This window comes from Dendrobium catenatum, unplaced genomic scaffold, assembly GCF_001605985.2.
Source record: "Dendrobium catenatum unplaced genomic scaffold, ASM160598v2 fragScaff_scaffold_72, whole genome shotgun sequence".
Classification (NCBI taxonomy): Eukaryota; Viridiplantae; Streptophyta; class Magnoliopsida; order Asparagales; family Orchidaceae; genus Dendrobium; species Dendrobium catenatum.
Genome location: NW_021318534.1, coordinates 231,457 through 245,674, shown reverse-complemented (window position 1 = coordinate 245,674; position 14,218 = coordinate 231,457). Strand labels below are relative to the sequence as shown.

At 35.6% G+C, this 14,218-nt stretch overlaps 1 protein-coding gene across 4 annotated transcripts in view; it reads left to right on the top strand.

Moving 5' to 3' along the window:
- The first annotated feature begins 655 nt into the window (after positions 1-655).
- The window catches only part of LOC110104664 (probable serine/threonine protein kinase IRE4), a 50,835-nt gene continuing 37,272 nt past the window's right edge, over positions 656-14,218 (top strand). For all 4 annotated transcript variants that reach the window (XM_028695797.1, XM_028695795.1, XM_028695794.1 and 1 more), the window contains exons 1-5: positions 656-1,229; positions 7,083-7,180; positions 7,270-7,446; positions 7,630-8,121; positions 8,223-8,924. In XM_028695797.1, the coding sequence (XP_028551630.1) occupies positions 1,019-1,229; positions 7,083-7,180; positions 7,270-7,446; positions 7,630-8,121; positions 8,223-8,924 (1,680 nt within the window). In that variant the 5' untranslated portion in view covers positions 656-1,018. The remainder of the gene's footprint in view (positions 1,230-7,082; positions 7,181-7,269; positions 7,447-7,629; positions 8,122-8,222; positions 8,925-14,218) is intronic.

The following is a 14,218-nucleotide window of genomic DNA, read 5'->3' as shown; positions in this document are numbered from 1 at the left end:
AAAGTGATCATTCCATCCCCAGATACAACGATAGAACTAGGGGTGTCAATTCCGGTCAACGGGTCGGGTTCGGGTCGAACCCTGAACTGACCCAACACTATTCGGGTCAACCCGAACCCGACCCGTTTTTAAAAAAGGGTCAGGTTTCCAGACCCGAACCCTAACCGATTCAGGTCCGGGTCAACCCGGACCCAATTCAGGTCCGGGTCAACCCGACACGACACGATTGACCCGGTTTTTGACCAAAAATTGCTAGTTTTCAGGTAAAAAATCAGTTTTCGGGTAAAAAATGGGTCTATCTCAGGTTTTCTGGTCAAAAACGAGTTTTCGTGTCACTTTCGGGTCAATTTCGGGTTGCTGGGTCAATTAAATTATTAAATAAATAATTAGTAGGAATATTATTTAAATAATTAGTTATTTCAAAATAATTAGTTAATTCAATTTTAAATCTCCAACCGTTTTAAATCCTGTTATCTTTTGCCAAACATCTTTCTGAATTTAACAGGATTTAAAAATTATCATACCAAACACAATTCAGAATTTAAGAGCCCAAAATTTATTAAATCCGAATTTACAGGATTTAATAAATCCTACTAAAATTTAATCCAATCCTATACCAAACACCCCCTTAAACTCACAAGTCACAAGTGTCAACCACCGCGGATTTAACACAGGCAACGCACACGCGCCCCGCCCTAAATCCAACTCTCAGTCGGATACCCGCCTCTATCCTTCCGCGGAGAACTTCGCCCAGTTGAATTCCCGCCCTTCAACTCAATCCTCGATCTTCCGCCAACCCTAACAAAGATGACAAATAACATAACGGCGAGCGATATTTCAAGAACGGCGGTTTCTTCGTCCTCCACGGCTTCGCTTCGGCACGTCTTCTCCTCGAGGTAGATGGAGGAAATTGGATATGGTGCAAGGGTTATTCGCACCCGAGACGGAAAACGTTGTGGAGGGTAAGGGGTAAGGGGTTTAGGGTGCGGTGGATGGCGCATTAGGATTTCGGTGCGATATGGCGGAGGTCGACAAGAACGATATTCCATACGGCTTGAATAGGATCAGGACTCAGCGGGACGCATCGGAAGAGCCCTGTAGCTCGGGCGGAGATGATTCGCCAGCCAGGGCTGGCTTTTGGGGGGGCCTTGGCAGGGATGGGCTTCGGCTGGCGGGTCCGCGAGCTAAGGCCGCTGGTAATGGAGGCCGGAAGTCTGGCGGCGGGAAAGGTACGTTTCTTTCTAATTTTTATTTATTTATTTGAATTTGTGTTGTGAATGGTGTTCATGCAACTCTTCCAGTGCCGCTAGTTCATAATCTCTTGAACCCCTGTCGTACTTCTCTTCACCAGCTACTCTTCCCACTGCTGGTTTTTTTCCTCTCTCTCACACACACACACACACACACACACACACACACACACACTCACACACGCCCTCTTTCACTCTATTTCCCTACAACTTTCTCCGCTTGTGAAGCTTTTTGCCATAGACATCGTGCAAGGTATACAAAGAGACATCGCCTCCTATATAATCCTCTGCTCGTCTTTTTTGATGCGGCAGGGGGAATTTGTACACTTTTTTATAATTTTTTTACACGATAGGACATTCATTATTGATGCGGCTAGTAAGATCTGTGTGCATCTTTCTTGACACAACGTGGGAAATTTTATTATCCTGTTTTTGCGTTTTTCCTTTAGGGCATGCAAAATGAAATGAATGCACTACAACAACAAACAACATCAAGCCTACAACAACAAAAAACATCAAGCCTTTATCCCACTACATAGTGCTGGCTAAATGAATCCTGTTTCTCCATTATGTCATGTTAAGAGTCAAAATTCTCATTTAAATTAATAAAAAAATGCCATGTTATAATATTTTCTAATCAAATATTTTTACGTCTAGCTCAACCTTTCTTAACATAGGCCATATCTAATACATTTAGTCTTCTAACATGGTCATCGAAAAGCCGATATTTTGTGTGACCAAACCATCTAAGGTGACTCTCTTTAATACAATCTACCACTACAGCTACTTCAAACTTCTCACTTGTACACTTGTTTTGCATTCCGTGTCTTGAGTGAAGCCACTCATCCACGCGAGCATCCTCATCTCTGCAACACTTAAACTTAATTTTATGGTTCTCTTTTAATGGCCAACATTATGCGTCATAAACCATTACAAGTCTCACCACCATCTTATATAAATTTTTCTTAAATTTGAGGGGTACTTTTCTGACACACAGCAGGCTCGATGCATTCCTCCACTTCAACCATCCAACTTGAAGTATACTAATAATACTCTTTCCTATTTATTCACTATCATTTTGAACAATAGACCCGACATATCTAAAATATGTACTTTTATTAATGACTTAAGAGCCCAAATTCACAATCCCCCACTAGATATTTTATTAATAAAATTGCACTCAATTTATTCGGTTAGATATACTCAAACAAAAACCTTTAGACTCTAAGGTTAACCTCCATAATTCATGTTTTCCTTGGACTTCCTCTCTAGTCTTATCAACATGAAGAATATCATCAATAGAAAGCATATACTAGGGTACATCCTCTTGCAAATTTCTAGTAAGAACATTCATGAATAAAGCAAAAGGATATGGGCTTAAAGCAGATCCTTGATGTAATCTAGCTGAAATAGGAAAATACTTGGTCAAACCACCATGTGTTTGAACACAAGTAACAACTCATGTATAAATATCTTTAATGACTTGAATATAAGCATTATTAACTCATTTATTTTTTAGAATAAAATGAATGCAGTGTAAAATAAAAATAGTGTATTGAAAATGTTGATCAAAGGTGGCAGATGAAGAGGGCGGCGATTGATGGTCTACGGATGGTGAATGACAGTAGTCGGTGATGACAGAGTGAGCGAAGATGGTGGGTGGCTTGTAGTGGTGCCCCACAAACATTACCTTTACCCAAATTTTGTATTTAGAATTCGCTCAAAATAGTAAATCCTCAAAATGAATTAGATAATTATTTCTAAATGCACTTCCAAAATGCATTGCATTTGAAATGTAGTCATTTAAGCACCCATATTTTCAAAATCCAATGTGTTTATTTTACACTCAAAACACAACTAACCAAACAACCCCTCACAAGTAACTCGAAAAAGAGCACTCGTGTTTGCTTTTGATGGCGCTTATGGTGGGCCATCTCACGAATGCAGCTCTTTGCATTCCTGTCTTCCCTACTTGTGTGTGGGATGCATTCCTTCTGTGTGGTAACTTAAGTTTTTTTTTTGTGATTCTTTGGCGTTCACACCTTCTGGGATTAACTTCTCGTGCCTTTTTGGTGGTTACGTCATTAGCTACCTTACATGTTCTCTTTTACAACTAGTGAACTTTTGCACTTCTTAGCACGCTCATCATTAAGCTAGATTGCTTCTTTTACCTCTGAGTTGTGCCAAGAGCCATGCTATTATCATTTAATCTTCCTCGTCCCAAGTATTGAATGTTGGGTTTACTTGCTTTGGAATTGTACCAAGTAGTTGATTCAATTTCCCTTTACCATTGATAGAGAAGTTTGAACCAATCAGGATGAGTTCAATTAAAATTTCCCTTTAATCCTTACACAACATGAATGCTTTGTAGATTTCCAAATAGTTGATGTATTATTATTTTTTAAGTTACCTCCCTAAAATTCCTACTCAATAGAAACTGTCGTTCTAGACATGGGCTGATCTTGGTTGTGGGAGTAAGTATCAAGCATTGCAACAACTTCAAATTGAAAGAGGGAAGGAAACAAGGATGATAAACTTCAATAGAGTTAAATAACCTTGCCCCAAAACAAAAAAAAAATCAAGCAAAACATATGGCTGGTTGATGAACAAAATGATGAAGCACTCAAGTAGGAAATTATAGTAGGAATGTAAATGAAAATCAATTAAAGCAAATTGTAATAGCTCAATAATGAAGAGCAAGCAAACAATTGATTCCTAGAGAAACTTAGCCTTGGAGCTGTGATACCATGTGAGAAAATGTTTGCAACTTGTATTATTCTAACTAGATTCTAATTACAAGCAACATTGTGTTCATATACAAGCTATACATAGAGAAAATTAAGGGAACATATATAATAAAGGAAACAAAAAATACTATCCATTTGAATGAGATTTTCCTAGCGAATCATTTCAAGATCCATAGATTAAACTGAGTTGATATCATAAGGATCCACTCCTGAAGAGGGCATGACCACATGATTTTTTATTGCAATTACAACACATACAAGTATTAGCTTTTGCCATGGAAGATCTTTGTCCAATATTGCATAACACATGCGTGCCTTCCAACAATAGGTGCTTGTGCCTTCCAACAATAGGTGCTTATGGGAATACATCATATTAGATTCATCGGATATAAGTCACGTGATTCTTTCACAAAAAAAGAGTTTATTTTTGTTTGGAAATGCTAAGTTGGCTAATGGGTTTGGCAAAAAAAAAACCCAAAACAGATGGCACAAAACCTATTAATTCATAGATTTGAGAGATTTTTCCATGTCACTTTTAGCATAGTTGACCTTCTTCTGATTCTTCTTATTTTTTGATGGGCACACACATTTCTATTTTCCTTTACTTGGCTTTTCATGACAAACTTGGGCGATGCTTTATTTTTCCCTCTTAAATTTTTATTTGAAGTTTTTAGAACCTTGAGAGGTTGTTTGGCAACAAGATTTATGCAGGTTTAGCATAAATTTTGCCAAACATGATTTTGACTTGGCATAAATCTCACTGTGGAGTAAATCTTACGTTACCATTTTTTTGCTGTAAGTCTCAACTTTACTAAATTTGGGAGTTCGGCGGATTTACGGGATTTGGCCGAAGAAGCTTGCAAAAGGGAGAAAATGGTTACCTTCGCAACGAGCGAGCTCTCTCCGTCGTCGTTCTTACTTCCGATCCAACAAAAGAATGATGAGCTGTCATGAATTTCGATCCGATAGGAAGGTACGTCATCGAAGGAGGTGAAGTAGTTTTTTAGTGACTCCTTCAAAACTCTTACCTCTCACATGAAGCACATACAAAGTCGAATTGCTGGAGAAGAGGAAAATAAAACCGTAGGCCTATAGCTTATGGGAATACAACATATACATTCCTGGAATAGGTGGGCATTAGCCGTACGAATTAATTAATTTAATTAAAATGAATCAAGAATATAATTTAATTAATAATTAATTAGTAGCATATTTAATAATAAATAAAATTATACAATTAGCTTAATTAATATAATTTGAAATAGAAATTATTAATTATATAATTAACAATGTAAATAAGAATTAAATAGTTAAAGTATTAGAACACTTAAGTGATTAATGAGATTTTAAAAAAAGAAAAAAAAGTGATTAATGAGATAATTAATAATTAAAACTAATTAAATAACACAAATAATTAATTAAATGATTAGTATGGGTATTAGTTAAATAATTAGTTATTTAAAAAAGAATTAACTAATTAATTAGATATCAAATACTTATTATATTATTTATTATTATAACTTATTGACGGTAATTAAAATTTAAATTAATAAGTAACTCGTACTTTACACATAAATTTAATTCTAAATACAATAAATTTAATTTTTAAATGAATTAATCGCCTTAAATCCTGGATTACATTGCCAAATAGTTCCATGAGATTTAACAGGATTTATCAGCTGTCTTACCAAACTGTTTTCAAGATTTAATTGCTCCAGGATTTACTAAATCCTATAAAGTTAAATCCTACCTTTTGCTAAATAGGCCCTAAATTTGAAGGAGGTTTTTAATTTAAAAAAAAGAAGAAGACTAAAACATGGTTTTAATTCTCCGTGGAAGTTGGCTTTATTAGTTAGATTTGAAAAACATTTATATGATATTTGGTAATTTGATTTTAGCCAATAATGGTAGCACTGCTGCTCATCCTAGGCACTCATAGAGGCTAGAGTGATGGTTGTGTTTATGGGATATGTTGTGGGTTAAAGGCCGAGACTGTAGTGGATCCATTGGGGCTATCATTACTTGCTGGTTTGGAGATGGCTATCTCAATACATTACATGGCTTCGAGCTTATTCCCAGTCATTTTGTAGGTGCGCCTAAGGAGATTGCATGTTATTTTGGGTTTTTAACTGCGTGAATTTTGGGCTTTATTTTTAAAAAAAAGTTTTGGTGGAGTTTAATACAACCATTCTGCCAAAAGTTCTCTCACTCATTTGTTCAACTAATATGAATATATGAAATTACTCGTGTAATTGAAGATTTGGCATACAATTTTTCTTATTTATATGGATTATGTTTCACAGTCCTTCCAATAACTATTTGTATTGGTTTTACTATGAATAAGAGGCACACGCTGTTTGTGCATAATAATGAAACATAACAGGGGCATTGAGTATATTCTGTTTGTAAATCCTTATTGCTCAAGAAGATTTCATCATGCATTTTATTTATTGTTAATTTTCAGAATTTTAATTGCTCATGAAAGCATTCTAGTTATTTTTTGAAATATTTAATGAATTTAAATAATTCAAGATATTAAAATGATATCCCAAACTTGAAGTTGAAATCAAATGTAACAGTGAAAGTGCTTTTTAAACACTTGAAAATTTTGTCTCCATAGAGCAGCCTCAAGTTAAGTCTAAAACCAAAAGCAAAACCATGGTTTAAAACCTTTTATTAAACCTTGCTTCTGGTATTCTTGCGTGTTTGTTGAATTGATTTTTGGCTGTTCATGTAAATTCCTAGTTGTCCACGTGTTTCTTAAATAAATCTTATGGAGAAAACTCTGATTTGGTTATGTTTTGTGTTATCCACAATGTCTTTTTCTGTTGGCTGAACAGTTGCATGCCTGAACAGTTATATGCCTGTTTTTTTCTGTTCTTTAATGTTGTTTGAAAAACTTTATCTGTAATTCATTGATAAAATAACACTTTTACTTTGCGGTCATGTTGGTTTATTGCCAAATTTATCTTCATAGCTTTTTATATACCTTATATTGTGTTCATCAGACTTGTTACGATTTTCATTTTAGGAGCATTGTGGCTGCCATTGGTTCCTTATATTATGTGATCATTTTTTTCATTAGGATTCCGTAAAGGACGGAAGATTTCTCGTTGGTTTACTTCATATCTTGCATCAAAGGATTTGAATAAATCTTCAAAAAGTATTCCTCCTAACAGTGAGGTTAGTCTGCGGTTTATAACATTATGCTTATATTGCCTTTGTCTACCGAGATTTATTTTCAGAAACCTTACTGTGCATGATTTCTGCAGACAAAGAGGTCCAGTTATTTTCCTGATCTGAAAGAAATAACTGAAAATCAGTTGCTGCAAGAAACTAACTTAAATAAAAAAGCATGTGGCGCACATAAAAGTTTTTCACATGAAATAGCGCCCAGAGGTGGTACTCAACCTGTACAGCCGCGTTCGCGGAGTTATAGTGACTTAAAGGTGATTGGCTTGTTATTGGTATTTTTGAGATAACATAGGGGATATATAAGAAGTGCTAGTTATTTTTTTGCAGCACTTTCTTTACTATTTTGATCTTTGATCTCTCTTTCTCTTGCGCACACACACATTCTAGAAAAAAGAGTATATGATGCACTGCTAAGTTTGGTATGGTTTGAAATTCAGGAGCTTTTGGGTTCATTTCATTCAAAGTTTGAGGCAGCTAAGGAAGAGGTGAATGCTGACCTGGCTGCTTTTGTAGCAGATGTTGCTAACGGTCTTGAGAATGGCACTTTATCAGGAGAGCAGGAAACAGCTGGCTATCTTATTTTACTCTCTGAGAAGTGCATGGAAATGCCACCTTCTAGATTCCGGGATGATTGTGAGGGAATTGTTCAGGTTCTTGCTGAGAGGTGGCAGAAGTGCCAAGGGGGATGTATGAAGCAGCTCTTAACACGCATACTTTTCATCCTAACACGCTGTAACAGGATATTGCAGTTCCAGAAAGATGGTGACCCAATTAATGAGGAGTCTCTCAATCGATTCCAGCTGTGTATTGAAAGTGTTCCTGCTTTTGACAGGAAATGGAATGTCAGTTCTCAGAATGATTATTTTGATATTAACAATTTCCTGGAGCAGGATTGCCACGCTACACATGAAACAGAGGATTATAACAAGGTAATTAGAAATTGTGTTATATTTGTGGTATTTCTGCTGTTGAACTGCCAACTCAAGATATTTTGATGTGAACTACCATATTCCTGTTTTATCCTTTCCAGATCTCTGTCACCTCAGCAAGGAACCACAAAACATTCCCGAGTGCATGCATATCTACATCTCCCGAGAACAACAACAATGGGGATGGTTTGCTACGGCCCCAAAGAATTTATGGCATCATTACTGAAAGGCTATTGGACATTTGTAATAATGATTTTCTTTATGAGAAGGAAGGTTCCGAAGTTCCTGATTTGGTAATCTGCAGGATCTGTGAGGAGAAGGTTCCAGCTTCTCATTTGGAGGCTCATTCTTATATATGTGCTTATGCTGACAAGTGTGATCTTGAAGGCTTTGATTTGGATGAACGGTTACTTAATATTGCGGATGTTTTGGAACAGCTTGTGGAGTCTTACAATCAAAGCTCTCATGCATCATGCAGCAGCCCTGAAATTTCAAGAATCCAAAATGCTGATTCCATACCTGCTTTTGAAAGTTTTTCACCCAAGGCTCAGGATTCTCACCAAAAAAATGATTGGATGTTTGATGATATTCATGAGATGGATACAGCTTCTATAGATGATCCTCTTACACCTGCCTCTGGTCATTGGAAGAGTCTTCTTGCTATGAAGCTAGGATCTTGTTTTCCATCTTCATCTAACGGAAGTCCAACCCCAGCTTCCTCTATGAACACCCCTCGATCGACCCACTTTGACTTGTTTTGGTTAGAGCATAACATCACCACGGAACATGAGGATCTAAACCAGGTTATTATCTTTATTATTATTATTATTATTTTTGATTGGTTTATTTCTGCAATACTTCCCAATTATGACCAAGGATTTGAGCATCCATACTACGGGAGGAGAAAACTAAATAATCTTGCATTTTATCTTTCTCAAACTTAAGCACTTGAGTCATGCAAAAATCAGAACAATGATGAGTTCTCTTTTGTCATTTTGGTCTATCTTGAAATTTGATTCATAGTTTCTATAGGCTTGGCTTCTTATATGCACTACGAAACTTCGTTGGGAGAACCCCAGAAATGTGCTTGTAGTGGCTGCTGCTACGCTGATGAATTGGGGTCCCAAAATATGTTTCACAAATTATCCTCTTCTTTAGTCATATCATAATCAGTTGCGGTTGGCATTTTGAATTCTCATTTTATTAATGTTGAGCGTGCATGGATTGTTAAATCTGCTATACATATTTTTGCAAAATTTTTATTCATATTATTCTTGGCTTATTTCTTTTTGTTTCCTATTTCTTTATATTAATTTTATGATTTTTATCCACCTATTATATTGTTGCCATCTCTTCCCCTGTTTTGTATATGCCCAATAACATAGTTGTATTTTACACAATTTTAGCTTCAGTAAGTTCCACTCTCTCTATTCACCCCAAATTACCATTTCACGTGTCATTGTTTGTTTTGTTACACTTCTATCATAATTCTCTTTTTTAGCATTCAATTTGGGTTTCAATTTGTTTTTTATCATCAAATTTCGATCTCTATAACATGGCCATTTTAATTGTAATTTTATAAATTTTATTTTTTGGCTTCATGATATTATATTGTTGCATGGTACTTCTCAGATATTTCTAAATTTTAACTAACTTTAATCCTAGAAGTATATCTTCATTCTTTGACATAACAGATCTAAAATATTTAACCCTATGACATTTAGGTATCACTTGATTTTATAGTTTTATTGTTTCACACTTTAAATTATTATTTAACCAATATTTTTTCTGTAAGTCTTTGATCCCTCATATTCTTAACACTTCTGCCATATTTTCATTTAAAATCATTTTCATATTTTAGTTTGTTACACCCCGTCTTTATTGAATCTCAAAGTGTTTGAGTTTAGTCAACTCAAAATCAACTAGGATTCAAAATATGATTCAAGCTGAGTTGACCAGACTCTAAACATTTCATTTTGAATCAACTTGAAATGTGTTCAGGCTGACTTGGAATAATCATGTGCAACCTAATTGTTATCAAGTTGGCTTTCAAGTTGGTGTAAATTTATAAGCTATAATAAATAAATATTAAACATGATAACTTTAACTGATCATTTTTGATATTTCATAAAATGTTCTTCTTCTTCTTCTTGTGAGAGCACTAGAGAAGGGAGAGAGAGAGCTCGAGGTGTGAGCAAGCGCAATACCCACCAGTCGTTGGATCGTGGTTAATCTTTCTTATTTACTTTTTCTTCTTTTTCCCATCCTACCCGACTCCTCCTCCTTCCCCTCCCACCACCGGCCATCCCCTCCCACCACCGGCCATCCCCTCCCACCACCGGCCATCCCCTCCCACTCAAATTTCCCCTTTAGCTCCACCACCTCAAAGCCCACCCGCCAACCTAGACCACCCAACCGCCGGCCTAGCCCCACTTTTCCCCCCAACCGCATTCCCAAGCCTCCCACCACCATGCCGCCGGCTCCCCATTGGCCATCCCCCTTTAATGATGATTAATGCCATCATTACCACCTACCAAAATAGTCTCCATTGATTTAGGAAGATAACTCCTCAGTTTGAAATTCAAATTTTGAATTTCAAAATCTTCCCTAATTGGACAAGGTCATATTTGGAAAGTTTTAAAGCTCATTCAATTTATTTTAAATTGGATTTGATTTAATTTTCCTCTTCCTTATTGAGAAAACCAAATTTGGAAGCTTTTAACTCCCCACCAATCCTTCCCCTCTTCCCCCTATGCCGCCGGCCCATTAATGGGTTTCTCCCATTTAATGCCCAATTAAGACTCAAGCCTTATTTGAATTTGAATTCAAATTCAAATCCAACTTCCTCCAAACCCACCCAATTAAAACAAAGCCCTCTCTCCCCTCTTTAAATGGCTGGCCCACTTAAGCCGCCCCTCTCTTTCTCTTTCTCTTTCTCTTTCCACTTTGCCACCTAAGCATTAATTAATTCCTCCCAATTCCCCTCTTTGACTGGCCACCTAAGCTCCCCCTTTTAATTAATTAGATCCCATAAATTAAGGATCTAATTAATTCAATCCCCTCCCAACTTTCCCTCCTAATCTCCACTAATTTCAAATTCAAAATTCAAAGGAGATTAATCTCTAATTATTTGCTAAATCTAAAATTAATTTTAGATTTTATTTTTCTCCTCTACTTAGCTTGGCCGATCCCCTCCTCCCCCTCTCTACAATTTCTCCTGGACAACTATGCATGACTGATCCGGATATTGATCAGAGATTAATCTTTGATTCCCAAGGACGTGTGGATGTTTTGAGATTGTCTTTCGTGACGTCAACGTAGAGATCGATGCCACCATTGAAGATTATGTGGATCGAATACTATTTTCTCTATCAACTGCCCTCGACGAATACTACCTTCCATCCGAGTGGCAACTCTTACACCTTCCATCGACTCCTCCAACTCCGACTAGCTTTCCCATGGACAGTATTGTAAGCTCCCTCTTCCTCGTGGTGATCACATCAGTATTGCTAATATCTTTCTTCTGTTAACCGCAAGAGAGCTTGAGTGAGGGAAACTCAAGGCGACTTTTCTAAATATTAACCCGCAGATTATTGTTAAAGTGCATTCGTCATCGAGTTTGTTATTGTTTTAAATTGTTGTGCCTAACGAGTTTGCAACATTGCCTAAGCAATTTTGCAACTGAGATTTCATTAAATCATTAATTGTGACTCGTTAATCTTTATATTGACTTGCTTACTCAGTTGTCTTATTCTTTCTCTATGCAAATCCGATTCTGTTTGACATCACAGTTCATAAATGAAAATCCAAAGCAATTGAACTTTCAGATAATGCAATAACTATGATTTAATTATACTGGAGGAAGCAGAGGAGAGGTGTGAAGGAAGATGCTATGTTACCTGTGAAGAGTAGAATACAAAATGATGTTAGCAATAACGAGATTAAGTGGTGGTGGTGCAAGATTCATATGCCGGCAGCCGTGTCCTTAAGCTTCCTCTATCATCTCTAGAGGTTGCCCTTAAGTTGAATGTGGATGAGGAGAGAGAACTGAGAAGATGATTGCTGCTTTTTGAATGTTTTTTTGGAATGCCGTAATATTGAGGTTCTTCCAATATTTGGTGGTGAATAGACGAGCAAAGCAAATCTCCTCTATCATCTAATAGATTTGATGAAAAAAAAAAGTGCCGGAGAAAGGTAGAATTGCTAGGATTTGAACCTAAAACAAGCATAATTTACCTAACTTTACGCTTTTTCACTTGGCTGTCATCCTCTTCATAAAATTTAAAGGAATATATATATATATATATATATATATATATATATTGATGAGGCTTGAATCACATTTCAAACAAGCTACATTAGGCTCGAGCTTGACTAGGAAAAAGGATTGAGTTTAGAAATCTGCTTGAAACTTGGCTCACAACTCAAGCAAGTTTTTAGCACTATTTCAACCTTGCATATGCTTGGTTTATCTCTTTTCAGTCTACTTTTGATGCATTTGTGGATTTGAATTTGAATTTGAGATGTGAGTGTGATCATGAGAATTTGCTAGGAAATTCAAAAATATTATTATTAAAAGCCATTGATGAGTAGTTATTTGGTAATCAGTTCTTTTTTTTCATAATGTTTGGCATTTTGATTACCTTTCATTGAAATTAAGATGAAAGTCATTTAATTTTCTAAAACTGTTCAATAATTCATTTCATGCTCTACTAAACTGTTCTTGATCAACGGTGTAAAATTTTTTCTTAAAATTATTTTTTCCTTTGAACAAGAAGTTATATTTTGATTCATTTTTCATGATAACACTTTTGTTTGCGCTCTTCATATTTTCTTAATTTATTTCTTTAGTCTTGGATTTGCTTATTGGATGGTTGAAGTGGAGGAATGCATCGGGCTTATTGTGCGATAGAAAAGTCCCTCTCAAATTTAAGGGAAAATTTTATAAGATGGTGGTGAGACCTGCAATGCTTTATGGTGCCGAATGTTGGCCATTAAAAGAGAAGCATAATACTAAGTTAAGTGTTGCAGAGATGAGGATGCTTAGGTGGATGAGTGGCTTGGCCCTTAGAGATAGGATACGAAATGAGCATATACGTGAAAAGGTTGGAGTAGCTCCAGTGGAAGATAAGATTAGAGAGAGTCGCCTTAGATGGTTTTGTCACATTAAACGAAGGCCTCCCGATAACTCGGTTAGGAAAGTTGAGGTATTAGATTTAACTTATGCTAAGAAAGGTAGAGGTAGTATCACGACCCGGCCTGGATGCTCGTTCTAATGAGGCGGGTACGAAAAGTCGGACGGTAAAATTTTCATTAAATATTTCACTACTTCTTCATTTATACTGAATAGCCACTAAAATACAAAAATGTATATTTACCTGTTGTCATTTGCACACCGACTTCTATAGACAAATTATTCTCTTTCAGCAATTTCTTTTTTTAGGAACTTACCTGAAATATTAAACTCGTGGGTTGAGTTTACTATGTAAACTCAGTGGGTAATTATTTAATATATATTATATAATTTCTTAACTTTATTTAATTCATTTCAATAATTTATACGTATTTGATCATTTTTTTCCTTTAAAACATTTTTAAGCTTTTTTTAAAACTTCAATATTTCCTTTTCCAATTTAATTCGTACAGGAGCACCGTCTCAATGTACCCAAAGGTACAACATTTTTCATTTATCCTTTTCCATTTTCATTACCTTTTCCTTTTCCTTTTTACGTGCACGAGTATGGAGTCCCCAGCCAGTACCATAAGGGGGTGAACTCCTAAAATTTTCATACATATCATTTTCCTTTCTTTTCCATTTATCATAAACATTTCTATTCATTTTCATATGTCATTCCTTTGTTTTATATTTCTTTAATACATACATGTATTTTCTTTTCATTCATATACTTTTTTTTTTATTTTTTATTTTTTTATTTTTTTTTCTTTTCATTCATATACTTGATTTCATTATTTAATGCATACAAATATTTAGGCATTAAATCTTTCAACATTTCGTACACGGTAGTCTTTAAAATAAACCTTTGAAAGCAATATTATAATGCAGACTATTATATCATATTAAAAGAATAATGCTAAA